Raw genomic sequence first — 24624 nt, 5'->3', positions numbered from 1 at the left:
ATATTTTGCTGATAATACTTGTGTACTTTTAGTTAAGACAGCGTCATTGTCCAGTGAAAACCATGTATACCCAATCTTGGTGCTCTTGCATTTTTTAAAAGTATACCATGCAGGAGTGCCAGCTACTGTTTGCAAATATGCTCGCCACCTATTGTGGCGCTATAGGCCTCAGTACAGTGTCAGTTTGAAACACTGCCAGTACTAACTTACTATAAGGAGCTGGAGAGTCCCTATAGGGTAGGTGGGAGGGCTGGTAATGGGTCTAACAACACTGGACTGTCACCCAAGAATCTGATGTTTGCTTCATGTATGAATGTTGAGCCAAACCATGATGTTTTTTTTAGTAAACCTAACCATGTCTTCTGGTTGCACAAGGGAAAAAAAGTATATTTAGAAAAGACACAATGCATGTACAGGCATAAATTGCCAACAACGGACGCAGTAGGATACCTTGCACTTAATATGTAGATGGAAACAGCACTGATAAAGCTGCGATACTTGACAAGTTGGAATGAGAAGACATTGGTAAATCTCTGCACAGAGTGTAGCGGCACTTTCTAGCCTGAAAAATCACCAATAAAAGCTTCAAATCCAAAGTCTTCACAACTGGACATTTTTTCAGTAGGAATCTGATCCAAAATCACGGAGAAATAAACAACATTTACAACCAATATAAGCATGTAGCTACATGTAGCAGTGCATTTAATGTATAATCTTGCAGTAATGTGCCCGGAGCAGATAACCATATAAAAAAAGAAATCCATCCTAAGCTGAAGCCAGCGTTTCTCAAAAGTAGAAAAACAGTTGTAAACAGAGTATTTAGAACAGTCTAAAGCCTGAGGTTTAGGGATTACTTTCACATACAATTACTTTATTATTTGAAACTCTGGCCATGTTTCATATGAACATTCAACACTGTAGCATTATATATAAACGACAGAAAATATGGAAAAACCCACTGGATCAGGTGAAAAATAAATTACACAAAGCTGAAGACAAGGCTGTTTTTACAGGCTCAGTAACAGCGACAGGCATGTTTAAGAGTAACAACATTTTTACAACGTGTTGTTGCTATTTTTGCTTTATTATTGGACCTGATTAAGGTCTGCCAAATCCCTCCTTTGGGTCATTTGGGAAATTACCATCAGTCTAACTGTGAAGTCATTTTGATATGACAGCTTGTTGACCTGAGTCATGAGACTAAACTTTTTCTGTTACAGGCAGGGACTTTCAAAAAGTCCTCACTTTAGGGGATTTTTCTGCTCCTGTTGGAACATCTCGTTCTCCTCACAGCTATTATAATATAGGAGCACACACAGACACTTCCCATGACCACACACACACACATACACGCACCCTGACTGAGCACAAAGACATTTAATAGTTGTGAAGTAATGCAGCCGCTGTAACGAACACACACGTTGTCAGTAAGTGAGGAAGTAGTCTGGAGGAAAATCAGTGTCGAGGAGTCTCCTTATCCTCACACATGTCTTCTCTGATTGGCTGAGAGGCGTGATGTCACAGAGTGGACTACCCTATAAAAAGTCACTCTCTCCACACAGAAGGCAGACCAGCTGAGAGCTCACTCACAGACAGCAGAGAAAGACAGCTCTTTCAGACACTACATACTTTACAAGCAACTGTCAAAACCTTTGGAAATACCAACCGGCCAGCAGGAAAAGATCTCACCATGTGCAGAGCACTCGAATCACTGCCTATCACTTGCCTGGAGAGGTGAGTTTACGTTTTATCTTGGAGAAAAAAATTTGTTATTCCTGTACTTCCAGGATATGACAGGTGGATTTAAATACTCAGTCTTTTTCTAACGACTTCTCTGTCTTTATCTCCACAGGGCAAAGGAGCTGAAGGCTTTGTTCGGAAGTTTACTTCAAAAGTCAGATCACAGCATCACAAGCCAGTCAAAGAAACATGACAAACTGAGGTACATTAAATTCTCTCTCTACGCATGTCTGTAAAAACTTGACTTCTGTCATTTTTCCAGCTTTTCCTAATTGTGTTTTATTTTCTCTATCTGCAGGTTTAATATCGAGGAGCCTCTGAAATGGAAAGAGTCGTTTGAGAAACTGTTGTCCAGTCAAAGTAAGTACAATCCTCCACATCACAAATGTTGCAATCATTTCACGTGTTTTGAGCCAAGTACCAGATGTTAACCTCTGTCTTCCCTCTCCTGTTTCCAGATGGACTGTGCCTATTCAGAGCATTCCTGGTGTCCGAGTTCAGCGAGGAAAACATTGCCTTCTACCTGGCTTGCGAGGACTACCGGGAGACGAAACCGTCAAAGCAGGCTGCCAAAGCCAAGAAAATTTACGACGAGTTCATCGGCTCTGATGCACCACGAGAGGTAAATATAAAATGACCTAAACAGACAATTAGGGCTGGGTATCTAGTAAAAAAAAATTACAATACCAGTACCAACAGCATAATAGTGCTTGATTTGACACCCTTTTTTTTTCTACATCGTTCAACACCCAACTACTTTTGAATGTTTTGGTGGTATCTCAGCTGAAGTTTAATTCCTACTGGGGATAGTGGGGACATGTTTGTGTTCCCCCAGTTACAAAACTGTATTATTTTTACATTACTTTACATAGAATTCATGCTTAATACACTGATTGGCCAGTCGTATGATTCTGGATGAAAACGTGAATTAAGCTGCTGATTTTGCTCAGATATAATTCCAAAATAATCCACAGAGTAGCAATGTATTTATCATATTTAGCATTATTCTGGTAGCATATAGCATGATAATCAACTTTATTCTTTCTCAGATTTTGTTTTGTTTATCCAAGTCCTTAAATATAAGTAGAAATCCAAGAAACAGGTTTCAAATCACATTTTTTTTTTATGGAGAAAAACCCCTCAGACCATCTGTTTTATTGTATCCCCCTTCTCAAACCAAAGTTACAGCCCTGCTTCTCGGCACGCTGACCTGCCAATTACTTTTTTTTATGTATAGAGAATACTTTTTATTCCAAAAAGGGGGTTTCGTCAGGGATTTGGACAAAAATAAAAGCAACAAAGGTAGTAATAATGACAGTAACATTTCTAAAAATAATATACAAGTACAATTTAGAGCCCAAACATAGAGTGAAATAAATGAATACATCAATAAGATAAGACTAACCTAACACAGTTAAATTACTAACCCCCACATGTTATAATCCGACTCACAGATCTGCCAAATACACCACACTCAACAGACTGTATTGGTTGTAGTTGTTGCAGTAGTGGGCCAAACATACATTGCATTAAACTGACAAACATGTCTGGTGATTTACTGTGAGAAAAAACTTACAAATAGTCATTTTTTATCTTGATCTGGGTACAAAAAAGATCGAATACAGATATTGTTTTACTGGAGAAATGTTGACTACATGGTATTGTGTTATTTTGGTTGGTAACTTAAAGGCAGGGGAGTAGAACTGGGGGAAAACAGGGGACTGAGAATACAGGGCCATAGAATGAATAGCCGTAGATATGTTGAGAATGCCTACATACAGGGTCCAGATTTTTGTGCTATATCCCTGCTTAAAAGTGATACCCAGCCCTACAGACAATTTAAGAAGCTCTGTCACTGTCTTTGCTCAAGTTATTTTGTGCTGATAATCACCTGTCTACCTCCTCTTCTCCCCTCCAGGTAAATCTTGACCATGTGACCAAAGCCATCACAAAGGAGAACATGGAGCATCTCAACAACTCCTGTTTCAGTCTGGCCCAAGCCAAAATCTACACCCTGATGGAGAAAGACTGCTACCCTCGCTTCCTCAAGTCCTCCACATACCTGGAGCTCAGCAGAAAGGCCAAGACAGGCTAAGAAACTTTACTTTGAAAAAGAAAAAAGAAAAAAAAAGTCTGTGAGCAGCAGACGTAAAGGGACATAAGCTTAATGACGCACAGCGGAGACTGGAAAGGTTCACACGGAACAAAATACCTCTGTCCAAGGAGTCTCGCGCCAGTTTGTGGAGTTATTTTGGGGACCGAAGGTTGAGTACAGATCGATGTCAGAGCTGGAAGCTGAAGGACATGCAAAGCTGTGAGAAGACACAAACTGAGCTGCGGGCGATGTCTGCCTCTGAGAAGAGACACCAGTACTGTACATACAGGGCTGCATGAACAGTAGCCACCGTGGCATAAATTATAAAACGCAGGCAGAAATGCTTTCACACAACAAATCTACCACTGGGAGAGGCTCATCAGCATTAATGATTATTTATTTCTTATTTATTTAAAGTATTTTTATGATGTGGTGAAGACTGATCTGTATTTCATGTGTGTTTTTTATCTGACGTACTGTATGTAAAAAATAAAAGCAATGTATAAATAAAAGATGACCAATTTCCACAGACAAAAGATCACTGTTTTGTACAATGGAAAATTCACATACGCAGAAGGTGGATGTGGTTAGTGAGGTCAGAAGAAATGTAGGAGGAAGGAAGAAGATTTGCTCATGTCTGCTATTATAGCAGCGCACTAATCTGTGGCCTCGGTGGTTCCACTTCACACGTGGGTGACTGGATGACTCCTTTAGAGTCAGAGAGAATGGAAGATATGAGGTGAGAGAGTGTGAATGTGTGTCAGCTCTTGTTCTTTTAACTACTGAATAAGTTTCAGTTTATGGCCCGTAGAGCAGTAAAGGGTGGGTCACGCTGGCTGGTGCTCACTTATACAGGATTACAGTAGCTATTGGATTTTAGATAACAGACAACTTCTTTAATAATCAGCAGTTACAGTTACAGATAGACAACATGTAAATATGAAAGACAACAACTACCGTACTAACAAACTAATGAAAAAAAGTATAAATTATAGAATAGTTTCGAGTAGTTTGGAATTTCAGGTAAATATATATATATATCCACTTTCTTGACCGGAGTTAGATGAGAAGATTGACACCACTTTCATGCGGTCAGCAGTTAGCTTAGCTTAGCACAAAGACTGGAAACGGGGAAAAGCTAGCATACCTCTTCCAAATACAGGTCGACCAATAGTGGATTTTTAAAGGCCGATATAATAATGATAGTTTGAAGCAGGACAAAAACGATAGCCGATAAATTAATAGTATTAATACTGTAAAAATCGAGCAAAGAAGTTGACTGGAAACAGTTTTGTTATGACATGAACACCACTAAACAGCCTTGCGGTAAAAACAGCTGTTCCCCAGGACAAAGTCACATTTCTATATGGCCAGAAAAATGCGGGGATAATTGCTTTCTGAGAAATTTATGAGTAATAATGAGTTAATAGTCGTTTAGATTATCAGAAATTAATTTAACACACATTGCTAGTGAGAGGTTTGCTACTTAATCCTAGTGAAATTATACCAACCATACTTGGTCGTGAAAGCACATAATGCTATTTTATGACTAGCAAACTTATTATGCCCTTAACAAAGAAGTAAAGCTGTCATACATCAATGCACATATTCCTCAGTGTCTTATAGCAACACACAGGGCGCCATTTAGTGTATCTATGTGACGCACGGCTGAAACACTTTGTACCACATCGTTCATGTTGTGAAACAGTCGAGGTGAAATTTAGGAAACAAATCTTCATGTTTAGGTTTGGAGAAAAGATCATGATTTAGGTTTAAACAGTACATTTGTCAACCATTCTTAAATTATGCTGTTAACTTAAACTGCGACCTCTTGGATGAAATTCCAGTGTTATTTGACCCATCCACCTCTTCCTCTCCTTCCTGCCCGTACATGGAGTTTTACGCTCTTTAAACTATGTCAGTTGCTCTCACTATCAAGTACAGCTACAGATACTGTAGTTTTACACTGGAGTTAGTTAAAGGCCTAGTGCATCTTATAAAGACTCTAAAGGGTGCCTATGGCGTCAATGTCACAGGCCGAGGGGTGTTACAAGGGTATTTGATGCCCTGGTGATGAGAACAAGCTGTTTAAAGGGTAACTTCGGTATTTTTCAACCTGGACTTTATTTTCCAGCCTGTTCTTATTCCGAATTCGTAAAATACTGCCGCTTGGTCAGTGATTTCGGCATCAGATACTGGTGCCAAAAGCCACCTTTCGCAGCAGTATGATACGACGGTTTGTGACATGGCCGAACAGAACCTTAGGTGGTGGTATAACATGCTGCCAGTCACCTGTCTAGTATGATATGCACATTTTTTTGTTTGTTCTTTGTATATCCCGTTATTCACCAATTAATGCATACACATATTGACAGTATGGACATACTAACAAATAACAAGAGAGCCAAACCATGTTGTTTTTTTCTAAACCTAACCATGTGCTTTTGTTGCACAATGAAATAAACATAAATACGAGGTGAATTACCAGCATTGTAAGTTTATTTTGAAAAATACTGTATGCATGTACAGTATCAAGCAGAACCTGTATATTTCCTATGAAAATAGAAGTATATTGTTACAACCCGGCTCTTAGGCTGCAACAAAAAACGGGAGGGAAGACGAGGTTCAAACTAATCAATGCGTTTATTAACATAAACTTAAGAAATACGTGAGAATCAGTGTCAGTAATCAGTAGTGTAGGCGTGTGTGGATGCGTGTGTGTGTGTGTGTAAGCGTGCCAAAACAAAAGCAACAGAAAAGGCACGGCCGCACCGCAGTGCCCTCATGTACGGCGTGGATTGAGTCAGAGCCCCCGAGAGCCAGCTGGTATCAGAATATAACCGCTTCACCGGCCCCAGGTGCAGCGCATCAGCTGATGACAGTCCCTCCTGAAAGACAAAGCAGACCAACCAGCAACCAGCAAGCCCACACACCTCCAGAGTAAAGGGAGGGGCCGTCACAATATAGAGAGGTGTAAATTGACACGCTGTCCCAGAATGTCAGCAACAAACACAGGAGGATACCTAGCGTGCAATATGTAGATGTGAACAGCACTAATACAGCCGCGATATTTGACAAGTTGGGATGAGAACATTCACAACATTTCCTTGTGTTTGTGTGTGTTAGCGACTAGTTAAGGGTTTATTTAAACCAAACCAGAGTTGGTGATTGTTGGAACGGTACAAAGGAGAACCAAGATGGTTTTTGTGGGTGTTTATTTGTCTCTGTTGACTCTGAATGAAGTGTGTTTTACAATGATAAAATTACTGTTTGTTTAAATGGAGTCACGTGGGTTTGGAGAGAACAATCTCGGGGCTTTTCTGATTAAACATAAAAAGATATTACTCTAACACAAAGGTCGACCTCTTCAGGAATCCTTTCTATAATGTTGTAAGACACAAGCACTTTTAGTGGACGTACAGTGATGTGCTCAGTTGCCCCGAGTGATTACATCACAGCCTGTTTTGCAGCTGCTGGCTGCAGCAGTATCTCTCAGTACTGGTCCAGTTTCAAAAATTGTTGTTCCCATTAGTCACTTAGACACAAAAACATGAGAAACAGGTCAATGTTGAAAAATATTAAAGTCACCCTTTAAGGCTTGCTGTTTACAGTCTTTGCATTAAGCTAACCAACTGATTACTGCAGCTGAGTGTATCTACATATTTACCCACAAACATGAAAATAGTATCAATCATCTCATCTAACTCTCAGCAAGACAGCAAATAAGTGCATTTCCCCAAATTTCAAACTATTCCTGTAATAAGGCAGAATTATAGGCTGTGAAACATATTCTGTTTGTGTGTGTCCAACAGAAAAAAACAAGATTATTTTGCCGGGAAGCATCCGAGTGTGATGGCCGGTTGCCATGGAGACAGCAGCCACCTACTGACCACCTCCACAGGCAGGTTTGTTTACTACCTGAGCTGCAGCACACAGCCTGTGAGTCACAGCAGTCTTTCCCTCCTCTCTGTAAATCAGCCCCTTGCCTCCATTCTCCTGCCATCCATCATCACCATTCTTCACCCTCCTACGCTCTCCCCCTGCAACCGCCGACTCCTGTACAAGCACTCAGCTCCTCAAGAGGAGAGGGCAAAGTCATTAACACCGCTCTCACATTCACAGAAAATGACAGAGGCTGTATTCCCCCTCTATCCCTCCTTCTCTTTGTCATTTTTTTCACCCAGCAGTGATGTGTGATGAGGCCTCAACTGGACATGCAGTTATTGAGAGTATCTCCACCTCAGGGAACAGATGGACTCGACTTCTGATCATCACTCACTCTCTACCGTACCTGCTGCTGTTATAGGTAAATTGTTGACTGCTGCAGCTTGTTTGGGCAGATGTTCATGATTCATGTCTAATTTAAGCATTAAACATCAGAATATACTTTGGAAAATAAAAAGAAGCGTGTAGAGACATGATCAGGCGTGGCAGCATGTGGGTGGCCAGAACTTGTTTGGACTTCTTGTTCTTATCTTACTGGATATTGTGTTAGCACGAGGGTGTAGTCTGGAACTTTATGAACTTTTGCGATGAATAAAGAAACACGAATAACCACAGGGCAACAGAGAGAGAGAGAAAAGATTGGGATTTTTTCACGCCTGGAGGAAAATAAGTTCACCGCGGCAACAACATCAACAAAAAAACACTAAATTCAAAAGATTGAACTTCTGACTAAGAGGTTTCTATTCTGATCAAATACAGGGAAGAAAATGAGCGTATTGCAATGCCAGCTGTGCATTTCTGTGTGATGTGTGTAACTGCATACAGATGGGTGGACAAAAGGACTTTGAAATGAATAAATTACAGGTGAATCACATTGAATTTGATGCCGGTCAGAGCGTGACTGGACTTTTAGCTCATTTCCGCTCCATTGCTGGTTTTCATTACTTTTTTTCAGCTATGAGACATTATGAGATATTTCTATTAAATCTGTTTATCAAATATTTGAAAAGAGCATCATCTAAATATTAAATGTCCATCAGCTTACCCTGAAGAAATCCCATGACACATGCAATCACCAGCTGAGGAAGTACTCTGATCTTTTACTTTGGTAAAAGTAGCAATACCACAGTGTAGAAATACTCTGTTACCCCATGGTGTTGCCAGGCCAGATGAGATATGTAATCCCTCCAGTGTGTTCTGGGTCTACCCCGAGGCCTCCTACCAGTGGGACAGGCCCGGAACACCTCCAACAGGAGGCATCCTGATCAGATGCCCGAACCACCTCAACTGACCAATTTCGACGCGAAGGAGCAGCAGCTCTACTCCGAGCTCCCTCCGGATGTTGGAGCTCCTCACCCTATCTCTAAGGCTGAGCCCAGCCACCCCACGGAGGAAACTCATTTCGGCCACTTGTATCCACGATCTCATTCTTTCGGTCACTACAGAGCTCATGACCACAGGTGAGGGTTGGGAAGCAGATGGACCAGCAAATCGAAAGCTTTGCCTTGTGGCTCAGCTCCCTCTTTACCACAATGGTTCGGCACATTCTTTCGGTCACTACCCTGAGCTCATGACCACAGGTGAGGGTTGGGAGGTACAATTTCTTTTAAGCCAATGTCAAATGCTTTATATGTTGTTGAGTATAGATAAATCTATAATAAAGTTTTATAATTTCTTTATTGATTTACATTTTGTACTAGTGTTGTCACGATACCAGAATCTTTGTTTCGGTACCGATACCAATATGAACTTCGATACTTTTCGGTACTTTTTCCTAAGGAAAAGTCTTTTTGGATACAAACCTTTAGAACAATAAATAGTAGGGGTGTAACGGCACCAAAAAAAATCATGGTTCGGTAAGTACCTCGGTACAGACGTCATGGTTTGGTCGCTCAAATGTTTCACCAAGTTGGTGTTGTCTCGTGATGTCTCCCTTTGCGAGGCAGACTTTATCTTGTCTTTTTTCACATGCACCAGCTGCGAATGTTGATACAGGTGTTGTCATACACACCACTTGCGCAATCTGTGCTCCAATAGAAACAAGGCAGGCGTTTGTGTGCATAAATGAATTAAATAAATTAATGAATTGAATCAATTTAAAAAGTACCGGTATTTTCCAAATGCAGTATAGTACCGTTTGGAATACTCTAGTACCGCGGTACTATTTTAGTATCGGTATATCGTGCAACACTATTTTGTACTAATAATCTGCAAGGGATGTAAAGTGCCATAAAATGCAAATAATGACATAAAGTACAAGTACTACAATGTTGTGGGGACCTTGTATGCTTTCTCTTATTTTCCGTCATATAGCCTGTATAACGCCACGGTGTCAGATGTTCATTTTAAAGGTTTGCCAAAGTTTTCTTCCTCTGCAGAGCCAAGAAAATTATTAAAGACTATTCCCACCAGGGTCACAAACTTAGAGTCACGCACTAATAGATTCACAAACAGTTTTTATCAGTGGGCCATTAGGCTGATAAATCAAAACATATGAAATAATCACACAGCCTTTTTAAAACACTATTTATTTCCGATTTTCTGAATAATTACGTCGTCTGTTTCTTGTGTGTTTTAATGACTAGTTGGCACCTGATCAGATGTAGCACTCCTAATCTTATTGTTACAATAGAAACTGCTGTTATATACAGTCATTCCCAGGCTGCAAGTACACTGCTACATGTAGCAACATGTTAATATGTGGGAAACATAATCGTGGTTGCCGATTTTGTCAACAGTTCCCCACTATCGGATCATATTCCTGTCGAATGTGAATGTTGTGAATATTTTGGTGTAGAAGTTTCTGCTGGTGATTTTTTCAGGGTAGAAAGTGGCACTATACTCCTTTACAGTCATTCCCAGGCTACATTGAGAGTGCAGAGACGTGACTAGGTGAAACAGGTTTGGGAAGTATCACCATCGAGATCCAGAAACGCTGACCAATCAGAGACGACCGGGCTTTTTCGAGATGGGGCCTTAAGAGACAGGTGCTAAAACAGAGCGTTTCAAACAGAGGGTGAATACAGGTGTTTCAGCACAGGCAGAATGAGGAAAACAAAGTGGCAAAATTGGCGAAACTGCTGCCAAAGACATTATTATGATATGAACAAAGGCATTTTTTGGGAAGATACTATCTGCATCATGCTAAACTGATAAAATGAATGTGTGGATAACAGAGTGAGGGACCTGAGTGACCTATACATGTCCGCTTACGCACCCCATTACTCAAACTTTGACAACAATGATTGTCTTCAGTGTTTCCACTGTTGACTTACAGTAAATCTCTTTCATCATTTTAATAAAGACTTACCAAAAGAGAAATAAAACAGCATTTAAAAAGGTAAATGAAAATTCCTGAAATCTACATGACTGTAGTTCAGCTTAACTGGCCTATTTTTAAACATTTGGGGTTTTCTCTGGAAAAAGAAAAAGAAACCATCTGCCAAACCAAACTGAGGAGCCACTGGAGAGTTTGACAACCATTTAAAGTAACACTGAGAATTTAGTTTTATCGTGGAAACTCCTGATGATTAAAGAAACAAACCTGTCTATGGAAATGGTTCTTTAAAATTCTCATGTACTACAGTTCTGTTATGGGTTAAGGATGCCTTATATCCTTCTGTATTAGATATTCAGAACCTTATTAGAGCAGCAAACAACTATGTCTCATGTAAAGATATAGTGGAGTAATGGCCTCCTGACTAGAGAATGAAGTCAGGCTCTTTAAGACTTTCTGGCAAGCTCCTGCTTGTTAGTGCATGCGAGTCCCTGTATCTGTATCCCAGAGTCTAGCTAATCGCCGCCACTCTGCACTGCGCTTATAAGGTGGATACCTATGATAATGTTGACTGCTCCATCAACACACTCTCACTCTGACCTAATCACATATCAATATTTGATCATGGAGTTTCCACATCGACATATGACATGAAAGGTACCCTGGGTGTGCTGCATGTTGACGTTCTGGGACGCCGTGTCAAGTTCTGCCTGTTACATGAACTGTCTGTTTTCAAAATAGACTTCTTTTTTCACAGGAAATGTACAGTTTGGGTTTGGAAGTAAGAACAAGGTTTGGCCTCCCGGGTGAAAGTCAGTGGTTGTTGGACCCATCCACAACTGCTCCCACTCACCCTACTCGGACTCTCACTGCCTTAGCTTTTGGTGTTGTCCTGCTGCATTTCCCCGTGACGCCACTGGGCCCCGTTAAACTATAATGACGACCAACCGTGTATCATGCTGATGTGAAAGGCCGGCATTTTTTGTCGGAGTCTGGTTGCGGGAGTGTAGGGCCCTCCCTCCAGTCCCCCCAAACGACACCATTAGCTTTGTCAACAATGTTGTTAGTACTGTCAGCTGCTATCTGCTGTTTCAGCCACCACCATGTTGAGAGCCATGTGCAGACAATCTCGACTCAGACTCTGAAACATAGAGCCTGTTCATACCTGGAATTAATATGCGTCCCCGTGATCTGAACAGCTGAGACAGAGTGCCATTCACACCTGTTTCTATCATGCGTCTCCCGCTAACCACTTGTTACTGTGCACGTCACTTATGCTGGGAGGTCAAAGTCATCCACACTCTTACTGGTTGCCTGCTAGCATGCTCGCTTGACACGTAAGTGACAGCAAGACAGCTGGAGATATCGCTGTCAGCAGAATTACGGAATTAAACCTAGACACTATAAAACTTTTTGGCATCTGGTATCTAGTATCTCTATCATTAAAATTTATGGTAAGTGCACTGCTACCAAAACAACCACCACGTCCTGCGCTGACGACTTAGTCCTTGTTGAGGACACATCTGGACATATGAATGTTTACACTACAAAAGATATGTGACAAAGACATCCCAGACCACCTCAGCAAACGATTAGAAACTAAGTGACTGCGCGATTGGACCACAATGCATCTTGGTGGTCGTTCACACTTGTATGAAGTGCTGTCCACTTGTGATCAGATCACTCAAGACAAAAGTCAATATCAGGTGTAAGCAGGCTCATAGATATCCTCTGAATATAAATACAGCTCCTTTAATCTTTACAAAACCCAAACCTGAAAATATAAAACTTTTCTTTACCTTCCATAATCCTGAAATGACCTCTATTACATATCATAAATCTTCTCTTTCTTTCTCCTTTTATTTCCTGTCATTTCTTCAATAAAATAAGGTCAAAATGCCCACCTAAAAAATACCAAAAGAAAATCTAAAAATATACATAATATCTGAATAAATACAATAAAGGAGAAGCAAAACACAGCTCTGCTCTTAAATGAGGTCTTATCACTTACAATAGCATAATTATAAACAAATTGCCCGTCCAATTTCTGCGACAGATGGGTTTTACTGTGATGTTTTTTGAAGACAGAGGTATAATCTCCCTTTTTGAGTAGTTAATCCATGCTGGCCGGCCAGAAATAACCATGATGTGTTTACACTACGCATGAAGATCAAGACGATCGCGTTTATCTGCATACACCTTTTGTAAACATTCAGGATGATTAGGTTTTACAGTCCAAACTCTAAACACAGACAGGTCCCACACCTGGATGAGCTGGCATGGGAGAGGCTAAACCCCTTGTGTTTTTTTACGTGAGTGTTTTCTAAAGCACGGATCAGTTTAAGTGGACAGCTTTGAATGTCAGGAGGGTGGAAACATAATGTGCCACAGACGAGGTGGAGCTCTGTTAAACGGTGGATCTAGGCACCTACTCCACTGGCAGAAGTGAGTCAGTGTCCTCATTTAAATACATATTTGCGGTGTGAGTGGTGATTAATAGCGTCGCCAACAGTGCTTCAACTCCGGGAGAGCGGTGTAAAAACAAAGAGCTGCAGTCATGGTTACTGGGTTACCAAGGGAACAAAGCCACCACAGCTGAGTGGTCCCACTCTGAAGTACTCAATTACACTACAAGAGATGCACTTAATTTGGATTGCAAGGTAAAAAAAAAAATAGGCTGCTACCATAAATAAACTCCTTTGTGTCCACTTGTTGAAAAAAGCATAGTAAACACTCAGTCTGATTAAAGGCGATATTACAACACTGGTGTGAGAGATGAGAACCAAACATATGGCCTGCATTAGCTTCATTACATGATGCCGTATGAAAACAGCATGGAGTCGAGCCATGTACAGAAAATAATGGTGACTCACCTCTGTGAGGTAAAGACACATATGTTTGCTATTAGTTTAAATTTCCAGGAAGTGCCTGAGGTAATGTAGTTCCTGTACTGGCGCCCTCTGGTTTCATCCTACATGCACAAAGACGTGCAAATCAGATGTAACAGATGATCTAAACTGCCCAAACGTATGAATGCGGGAGTGTGATGTGCTTGTCTGTATGTTGAAGCCTTTTCATTGTGTTTCCCTTTTTTACACCCAGTGTAGGGTGGAATAGATAGACCAGGGGTTCGCAACCTGTGGCTCTGGAGCCACATGCGATGCTTTCCCCCCTCTTCAGATATGTTAGAAAAACATTATAAAAATGTGTAGCCTACTTTTGCCTCTCATGAGAGACACTTGAGTAAAAGCCAGCAATACCAACAGTGGATGATTGGATTGACATTATATATGACATCTTTAGGATGGAAAGGAACTTACTCTAGTTTTTTGAAAAGATGGGAATATTGGATGGTGTACATGAAAACTGTACGTTCTTCTTTTGTTTAAGGTGAATTTATGTCATTCTGAGTTATTTTATTTTATTTTATTTTTAACTGATTTAATTTTTCATTCTTGTCTGTATATTGAAGACACCCCAACGTTTTGGTTTCATATGTGGAGTTGAATTTCATTTTTTGTTTTAGGTTTTTTTCTTTTTTTTAAGGTTGATACTTATATTTATATTTACTTTATCTGTCCATTCTGGCTTCTGGATTACACATAAAAAACACACTTGTGTTATTTTCTGATGTAATAGTGTCCTACAGAGGGGCCTGGAAAGACAGGGGTATAAGCCCTTTGAGTATGTTTAAGCTGTTTAAGACTAAATAAAAAGAGAATTAAAAAATGTGTAGCCTACACACAGAATAAAACAATGCTTTTACATTTCAACACTTAAATGTCCGTCATACGGCCTATTGCGTTTTCCTCTAAATTGTTTCAAACCTCAGAAGTGATGATACCGCGATATTTCATGGTATTTTTGCATTAGCAATATTCTTGACAATATGCCAAATTAGTGAGACAAATATTTATCATTAATTTATGAACATAGATTTGCAACAACAACAACAACAACAGTAACTAAAAATCTACCACAAATTACACATTTAAAAAGATCCCCTGGGATCTATATACATAAATCAACAGGTGATTTCCTTCTTTTAGTAAAATCCTAAATGAGTTGTTTTTTTTTCCACCTGGACCTTTAGCTCTGCCATTTCTCCTCTACGCCATAGTTTTTATTGAGCCACGAGCATCATGTAGGTTATTTATTTCTTAAGGTATTTATTTATTTTACTGATAAAAACATAATATACAAAAATTAAAGGTAAACAATAGCAGCACCTAGAGATTAAATATCAGAGCTACAAATATATATGAAGAACATAAAATCTGATTACGCTTTATTTTTCTCCATGGTTACGACAAATCCTCCTTCTGACACAGAAAGGGAAGTCTATCCCAAAGCTTGCTGCTGTGTTTATCCCCTATACATTGATAAAGGGTGCTTCATTTATCTGTGAAGGTGACTACAAACGGCTCAGCATACAGAGTGTAACACTGTGTGTGCCGTCCAGAGATCCTGAGGGTGTCCTTGCCCACTTCTTGCATTTAACCCTAACAGTATTCCTGTGCAAGTTACTCCACATTCTAAAATAATGTTATTCTGTCCCGATCTATGGCTTTGTAAAGTTTCCCTTGGTTACTCACTTTAAACAACAAGCACGCTCACCTGGCTCGCTCTGAATCACATACCTAAAAACAGACTGTCGTCTGTTGAGCCTGGAGCACAAGGCAATCTCCCTTCCACTTATCCTTGGGAGCTATGGCAACAGAGCAGGCTAGGCACCCTTATCTGGGCAGCTGTGCTCCCTACACCACAACTGGGAGACGACAGATGGAGTGAGTTCACAACAAAGATCAAGCAGCCTGACCTCAAGGTCTCTTGTGGGCCTTCTGCTGACCTGACTGTTACCTTGAGCATAACTATCATCCACTTCTTTTACTGAACAAGGCTAAAGGTTGTAACACAACAAATTCCTTCACACTGAGTTTTTCAAATGGATTTTTCTGGCACTTTGAGCACCACAGGCTGAGTGCCATCTAGTTCCATTATACTGGAGAGAAGGCTGATATCTCCAACACTCAGCAACTCACACCTTTACAATCTAGACTGAAAAATAGCACTACAGGCAAGAGGAAAAATATGTATTTTTGATTTGGGGGTGAACTGTCCCTTTTAATGTTACAAAGGCAGTTTGAGGCCAAAGGAAACAAACACATAGATAGTGTACTCAATTAAGTCTAAGTGTGTCTTTGTGAGAGCGTGTCCCATGACAGACTCCCTCTGCGGTATTCACCGTGACCCGATCAGATGTTCCATCTGTCTAATTTGTTTGAGAATATTCTGCTGCTGGAGATTACCGTAAACTTCCCCGTGACTCCGTCAAAGCTCCACCTCCCCAGCAGGAAAATTAGCCAATCATCTGCGTCCCTGCTAACAACACATTTGAAAACACGAGACCACAAATTTTTGGACTGACCTCTTTCCCACATTAACATGCATGCTGTGAGGCGAGTAAATCTTACGATGATATGACAGTTTAATGCACAAAAGCACTTCCAATCATGACTTTGTCTGATTTGTTTGTACGTTTTTTTTTACTTGTTCTAGTAGGATGCATTCCTCTGATGGGACTGGATTTAAAAGGTTTACAGTCATATCACATTATGTTCGACAACTGCTCATTTATCTAAAGCTAATTTAGTGATACAGCTAATAGCATTAAGATCCCAAACAGATTTCTTAAGTGGGAACTTAAAGGTCAAAGAGTTCAGAACAGACACAGAGAAAATATGCGCAGTTAAACTGAAGCCAACATGTTCATTAAAGACAAAGTTTGGTATTTAGGAAGATGTGCTTATTCTCTTTGTTGCCAAGAGCTAGAGGAGAAGAAAAATACCACTCTTATGTCTGTACAGTAAATATGAAGCTACAGCCAAGAGACAGTTAAGGGGAAACAGCTCGCCTGTATCTGTCCAATGGTAGCAAAATCAACCTACCAGCACCTCCTGAAGTTCACTAATTACCACATTTTATCTTATTTGTTTGATCCATACAAAAGTCGACACCAGCAAGTAACTGAACACAGCAAGAAAATGCTACCGGTATGTTCCAGCGCCCATATTACCATAGGGCTGGGCGATATAACGCCCATGTACGATGTATTGATATATTTGCAAGCAAGATATTGATCTAAACAACACCGTTTATATCGATGTAGGATCAAGTTGCGTTACATATCACATACCAATGTGCACCTCTCCTCTCTCACACCCTCCACACAGCTCCGCCCCACTGACTCACTCACAAGGCATCCAGTAACGCTGAGAGAGACACAAAGCTGCTCCTCTATTTAATCCGTCTGTTAATTAGTCTACATTGTGACATCGGTCTACGTGTTGAACGTGCTACGATAAATCAGTCTGTGAGATGAATGAAATGACTGCAGCAGCACACGTGCAGTACAGCACTGCGCTGCTTGTGTGGGACACAGAGCTGCTTGATTGCATCAGGTGAGTGTTTGTTGGCTAGTTTGTGTGTGAGGTGGATCATAGCGCATCGCGGTTGGTAGTTTTGGTCTATTGTGTGACATGGAGACAGCGCCTGGATGAAGGTGAAGGATGTATTTTAAAAAACGCAGTGACAACACAGACGTTTCATATAAAAGACGTGTATAACGAGGACAAAGTGTCTCTCACTCATTCCCTCCCTCGGCCTCTCTGTTGATGCTCTGTAAATCAGATTAATAGCCTAAATAAATAAAAATATTTAAATCATTGTCCAGCACTAGATTTATTTGAAAGACCAACAGATGAAAAACGATTTTTAACTCCCCCAACAAAGATTTTCTTTTTTGTTTCAAACCTACTTGATACTTTTATACTCATGTTAAATTTCTGTGTCCTGAGTTGCAAACCTTTAAACCTCTGTAGCTCCAGTGCTGTGTGCAAAAAGTCTACATAGAGCCCTGCTATTTATTTTATATAATTTTTCATTTACATGTTGTGCAGCTGTATATTTTGATCACAGTCTGTTTTTATAAAAGTGTGTGTGACATCTCAAATGTAGCTTTGACAGCTGAACATGTCTCTCATACAGTACCAAGATATGTATTGTGTATCGCCAGTCAGCCTGAAAATACAGAGATTTAGTATGTCCCGATAGAAATTATATCAAATGCAGTATGGCAACAATACCAGGATGTCCTACTGCATCCAGACGCATTTTCCAGCATGCTACTGTGGCTATAAAAATGTAAAATAACAATAAAGCCAAGAAACCAAAACTGAATCTGTACAATGAATAACAATATAAAAGGGACAGAAGGCAAATGCCCATTATAAGAACAAAGTGCTTATGAAGCAAATTCGTTTTTTAACAGCTTTTCAAAATTATCACTGACTCATGACTTTTTTTATAGAGGAGACTGATCCAAAGAGTGGGAGCTACAACTGCAAAAGCTCTTAGTTTTTAGCTTAGATTTTGGGACAGCCAGGAGGCCTTGGGTGTCAGTGATCTCACCGCTGCCATGGGACACAGTAACTCAGGAATGTAAAGCACAGCCAGCCTGTAGTGCTTTATAGGTGATTAAGAGAGAATTTTAAAATCAATTCTTCAGTCAGTGGGTAACCAGTGAAGAGTGTCCAACAGTGGGGAAATGTCACATTGTGTCTTAAGACACATTCACACTGGTGCTATTTGGTCCGCTTTAAATGAACCCTGGTCCGCTTCCATGGATAGTTCGGTTCGTTTGGAGTGGTGTGAACGCTCATTTGAACTCTGGTGCGGACCAAACGAGCAAACCCTGGTCCGCTTGAAAACTGGGGGTCTCGGTTCACTTGCAAGTGAACCCTGGTGCGGTTTGCTTACAGTGGGAAATGCAAACAGATTATCCAGCAACCAAAGAGAGGAAGTGACGTTGAGTGCAGTGCATTTTGGGTAGAAAAAAACAGTGCAAACCGGGAGAAGCAGAGGTAAAAAGTGAACCGAATCAAATTAATTTTTCGGCATTCCCCACCCAATCGAACAGAATCCCCCCCAAACTATCCTGGTGTGAATGCGCCCTTAGTTAAAAGTCTTGCAGCTGCATTTTAGGCGACCTGGAGGCAAGACACAGCAAGAAGGAGTCAGGTTGGTGAACAGATAATCAAAATTAAAATTTCCTCATGTTCTCCTGCCCCTGCGTGGAAGGCACACCCACGCTTTTTCCACAGTGTCGACAGGTGCAACGTTGAAATTCACCCTTACCTTTACTCACTCTCACGCATCCAAACATTTCACCCATCAGTACACTCAACACTCAATCACCCTAAGGACCACAATGGAAATAAGCTTCCAGCTTTGTGTTTTGATCCTTTTGATAATGGTGGGCCTGTGTATGTATGGATACGTGTTCATTATCAATAAAGAAGTCAATCAATCAGTCAAAAATATTTCACTCAGTTTAATGTCTTCCAGTAGTATTTTAAGTCAAATTAACACTATTAAGTATTTTAGTGTTATATAATATTTTTTCTATAGTCAATTATACCACATCTGAGCTCACAGGCTTTTTTTTTTTTTTTTAAGATATTTTTTGGGCCATTTTGCCTTTAATGGACAGGACAGGTAAGCGTGAAAGGGGGGGAGAGAGAGAGAGGGGATAACATGCAGCAAAGGGCCACAGGCTGGATTCGAACCCGGCCGCTGCGGCAACAGCCTTGGCTGTACATGGGGCGCCTGCTTTACCACTAAGCCACTGACGCCCCTGAGCTCAAAGGTCTTTAAAATTTGTATGCGCCCTGCTGCTGGTTTGCACCAGAACTGTCTCCCTTACAGTCTAACATTGGACAGTCTAAAAATGGCCAATGGATTTTGCGGCAGTTGAGTCATAACCTCACATCACATACTCAGAGATTCTTGCTGCTCTACTATAGACCAACAAAATCCACATACTATGCATTTGGAATGCACTGTATACTAAATTTACATCATACTTGGTATTCTAGTATGTAAGTATGTTATTTCAAACAGAACCTGTCTGTCACCAAGTTTAGGAGAGCCTTAAGCCCCTTTCACACTGCCTGTTCAAGGCAGGAATATCATGCCATTTTGCTGCATGCCATTCTATGAGGTACAATCATAGTAACACCGCCAAAACAGTGTCTCGAGCAACAGGACAGCCTGCAAGACAGGATCATGGGTGGTACAGGTGTGATGTTTTGATGTGTTATGCGTGCGACCCACCGGGGTAGATTTAAAAAGTAGCTGTTAGTAGTTAGCAGCTTACTCAATGAAGAAGAACAGCAGCCGTAAATGTCCGCAAACTGGGAAAACAAGGACAAGATCAGCCACCATATAACACAGATGGTAAATTATTGTTATTGATACGTTAATGCCATTGTTGTTGTTCAGAAAGTGCTGCCAACGTGTATGTTTCGTCACACTAGAGGCTGATGATGTTGTGTTACATGTCATGCCTGTCACACCTCTTGATTCCGCAAAGACACAGTGCACATTGGATAGGGATCGGATCGGTATCGGCCACCGATATTAGCAAAAAACGTGCATCGGCATCGGATCGGACTGCATGGAAAAATGCCGAACCAAGAACTCTGATCCAGTTTTTCATGGAGTCTTATCCAGGTTTTCCGCCCAGCCCAGCGCTACGCGATTCAAGCAGTCCATTCCAGTGATACGTTCCAGCACTTACTATCAACCCACCAGGCCAGCACGCAGATGGTAGACACACACGGAGAATAGGAAGAGTAGCGTCAACTTAGTTAACTGACTATTTGTTTTCTGCTCTGGTTTTTTGAGAGTGATATTTTTATTTGGTTTACACTCTTACTGTTTAAGTAAAGAGCACTGATGGCATTGTTTTGGGCACAATTAGTGAAACTGGAGCCATGGATGGACTATTTCTTGTTTAAACAGTTGTACAATATTGTGTGCCTGTGCACCAGGCTGGCACTGACACTACTAAAATAACTGAAAAGGAAAGGCTGCATTGTTTGTTAAATGTCAACAGTGTCTTGTGGTGTTAATCTATTTTTTATTTATTAGGGGACCAAAGCACAAGTGTGTGGAGTCTTGCTGCTATTTTAATTTCAATGTTAGACATTTTAAAGATTTCTTGTGTTGATTTATTTTCTATTTATTAAGGGGCCAAAGCAGCCAAATGAAACCAGCTATATTTTTTATTTAATGTTAATGTTCAAGTTTAAAGTTTGTTTATTTAACCCTGTTAACAATAAGCGGGTCAGTTTCTCATACCAACTGTTGTGGATCATTCTAAGTAACCAGATTAAGTAGTTGTTCTTGTTAGAGTAATATCGCTTGATCAAACCTTTTCTAACATGACTGACAACAAAATAAGTGAATATGTATAATACGCGCTTGGATCGGATCGGTATCGGCCAAAACTCAAGGCTGTAATATCGGTATCGGATTGGAAGTGAAAAAGCTGGATCGGGACATCCCTAACATTGGAGTGGAATGACACTATAGTCACTAAGTTGTGTGTAAAAATGCAAATGAGGCATAAAGAAGGGACTTTTTAGTGCCTCTAGTGTTCTATAGCGTAATCTCTGTGTAAAAAGTGCTTTCGAGATGTCATTACCAGCAGACAGAGGCGACAGTTGTCAGTTAAGGATGGAAAATATCTCACTTGTCACCTCCCGCCTACTCACCATCACCAGACTGCCCAGACACTCATATATCTCAGATTTTTTTAAACATTATATATATATATATATATATATATATATATATATATATATATATATATATATATACACATATATATATATATATATATATATATATATATATATATATATATATATATATATATCCATGAGCGGATTTCTGTTCCACCCCGGCAAATGCATACTACAATGACTTTGCAGAATTTCTTTTAAGTCAAAGTTCATCATGAAGAATTCTGGAAAGAACAGTGATGAGCCAAAGAAGATGTCTGTATACATGACGAAGTAGTTTTCATGATCCCTGACCCCACCAGCAGTTTTACACTACAATAATAGCTGCAGCTTTTCATAAACAGCTGGCAGTTATGAGGTTAAGTGCCTCATACAATCCTTCAGTCCATCTCTCTATGTGAAGCACACAGGTGCACAGATAGATCCCAGGTGGTGCTCAAGCACCTGCCCTTTTGCCCTCTGCCTAGATAAGTGCCCTTTTTGTGAGACATTTCTTTAATATTCCTTTTTCTAATTTAATATTTGTGTTTTTAAATTTGGCCCATGGCATCAATTCTCCATTTAAAGTCTGTTGTAATGTCTGACAACTGCATTTGAGTTTTAAGAGCCCCTCCTCATCAATTCTCACAGTCAGCACAGTTAACCCACTTAGATCGAGTGACCTGCCTTCATGGGCAGCCTAGCAACGATAGGGTTTGCCCTCAGCCTCAGTATTGTTTGTAACTGTTGTGAAATAAAACTATAAAAACATCCCATACAGCCAGCCTAATTGAGGCAATAACCTACCATTAAGCTTAACAACAAGTAAGCTAGTCGGGCATAAAATCACACCATCTCGCTCCAACAATATTACTGATTCCGATTTACCAACTGCCAGGTGCGGGCGGAGACAGACGCCAAATTGCTCCCCCACTTTCATGTGTATTTAAAAAACAAAACTCCACTCAAAATAATGTTTAGACCTCCAACGCTCCGGCTCCGAAAATTAACTCAAATAAATCTGAAATGTAGTTTGGTGCTGAACATGCCTTGTGCCAAAAGCACAGAGAAGGAGAGGAGGAGCGCGAAACTGCAGCCGCTGCAAGCGCCATGTCTCTGGGATTCTTTAAGATTATTATATATTATTATATATTATATATTTAAGATTATTTATTTATTTAGAGGATAATTTCAAGTATTAGTAAATGACTATGTAATAGTGGTGGGAATCACCAGAGGATCCATGATATGATCTTATCATGATACTTAAGTCACGATACAATATTATTGCGATTTTAAAATATGTTGCAATATGCTGAGTATTGCTGTATATTGCAATTTATTACTTTTTTTGACTGCAAATTCTGTCCCAAATAATGTAATAAAAAATCTAAGATTAAGATGTCAGTCTGTTCATCTGACTTCAGCCATTTTTGGCAGCAGCAAAATGTATCTAGTGGACTGAAAAAGCTTATATTATTTTAGTAGGCAACCGAAATTTGTAATATTAATCATTTATATAATTCAAAAAACCATACTTGGCACTGTGTGACGATACAGTATTGACCCAAAAATATCCATTTTCCCCTCACCCCTACTATTTAATGAAATCACAGCACTTTTCTCGTACACACAAACTTTGTTTAAAAATTGTTGGGCGGTAGATTGAATTTTAAAAAACGTGAATTTAATTTTATTTCTGAACCAATAGGAAATAAAGCATTTAGCTGGATCACAAGCTGAATTAAAAGGTTCTGATGGGAAGGGAACAAGAAGAGAAAATATAAAATAAGCCGTGCATGTACGGCCTGAAGAAAAGAACCATATTTGCAGGACGCTGAATTTGATGTAAATATATCACACTACACCCCCGAAAGACTCTTTTTTCTTCAGCGCTTTGTTAACTTCATATTTAATTGAAGAATTTTGAGGCAGAAATCATCCTTTGTGCGTTGGTGTGTCAGAGCAGCCTATACTCTGTATATCTAGAGCCATTTAAACCTCACCGCAGAACACGCTGCCTCATTCATACACAGTAAAACACGTGTGTTCAATCAGCAGACAATGTGAAATGAGACAAGTTAATCTCCAGAAGAATGAATATTTGAAAGCAGTGCAGCATGCCTGAGAGTGTGACTACATTACATTCTACTATATTTTTATCTTGATTCGTCACCTGCCACCTGAATTTGAACCTTTACATAAATACATTTTCACCGTGAAGTGATGCAGAATAAAATCACCAGATTGCAGGAAATGAAGTGTTTGAGGCTCAGAATGACATCCTTGTCTACATCACTCAATGTGTATTAAAATAAATATGTATGTAAGCAAAAGGTCTTACTGTATGCAACTTTATTTGCCCTCCCTTTATTTTTTTGCTTAAGCACCTGCCTCTGAAAATGTCAGTGCACAAAGTTGATGTGAAGCACAGGAAACACAGAGAATCGTGTGAGGTAGCTGTACCGCATCCACGTGACTGAGTGAGGAATACTGGGGATTGTGCGCGGCGATAGCTGTGTGGCTTTCACCGTGACAAAGTAATTGGGTTTGTAGAAGGTCAGCTTTGTACTCGGCCGCTCTGGCAAACACAGCAGGCCGTTTGTTTATTGACCTATGAAGAGCAATTAATGCCTAAAAGCAGCTGATCCCGTGCCAGTCTGCGCTCACGTTTCAGTTTGAAGATATCAAAACAACACCTGACTCCTGTTTGCTATTAAGTGTCAGACTGTACAGATACAGAATCCATGTCCGGTTCTCTGATACGGCGCAAAGGGAAAAAATTATCAGCAAGGCAACACTGATTTAGGAGCCTGACAAAAACATGATTTTTTCTTTTTTTTTTTTTTTTTTTCTGTGATTGGCAGTGTCGGTCAGTTCGTCCAGACTGAAACTGTCTCAACAACTCTGCTCCCCAGAGGATGAAGCATACAGGCTTA

The 24624-nt window shown here is 40.2% G+C and overlaps 1 protein-coding gene across 1 annotated transcript; it reads left to right on the top strand.

Annotated features, from left to right (window-relative positions):
• The first annotated feature begins 1554 nt into the window (after positions 1-1554).
• rgs5b (regulator of G protein signaling 5b) lies at positions 1555-4352 on the top strand. The gene is made up of 5 exons (XM_033650075.2): positions 1555-1734; positions 1853-1942; positions 2039-2100; positions 2199-2362; positions 3659-4352. The coding sequence occupies exons 1-5, from the start codon at positions 1691-1693 to the stop codon at positions 3833-3835; spliced, it is 537 nt and encodes a 178-aa protein (XP_033505966.1). The 5' UTR covers positions 1555-1690; the 3' UTR covers positions 3836-4352.
• Positions 4353-24624: the final 20272 nt, after the last annotated feature.

This window comes from Epinephelus lanceolatus, chromosome 12 (genome assembly GCF_041903045.1).
Source record: "Epinephelus lanceolatus isolate andai-2023 chromosome 12, ASM4190304v1, whole genome shotgun sequence".
NCBI lineage: Eukaryota > Metazoa > Chordata > Actinopteri > Perciformes > Serranidae > Epinephelus > Epinephelus lanceolatus.
The sequence above is the reverse complement of the archived record's forward strand: the minus strand, read 5'-3'. Positions and strand labels throughout refer to the sequence as shown.

Coding starts and splice junctions, on each gene's coding strand:
- rgs5b (XM_033650075.2), top strand. CDS start 1,691: ATGTGCAGAGCACTCGAATCACTGCCTATCACTTGCCTGGAGAG. Junction 1,943..2,038: donor AAGAAACATGACAAACTGAG/GTACATTAAATT, acceptor CTCTATCTGCAG/GTTTAATATCGAGGAGCCTC. Junction 2,101..2,198: donor GAAACTGTTGTCCAGTCAAA/GTAAGTACAATC, acceptor TCCTGTTTCCAG/ATGGACTGTGCCTATTCAGA.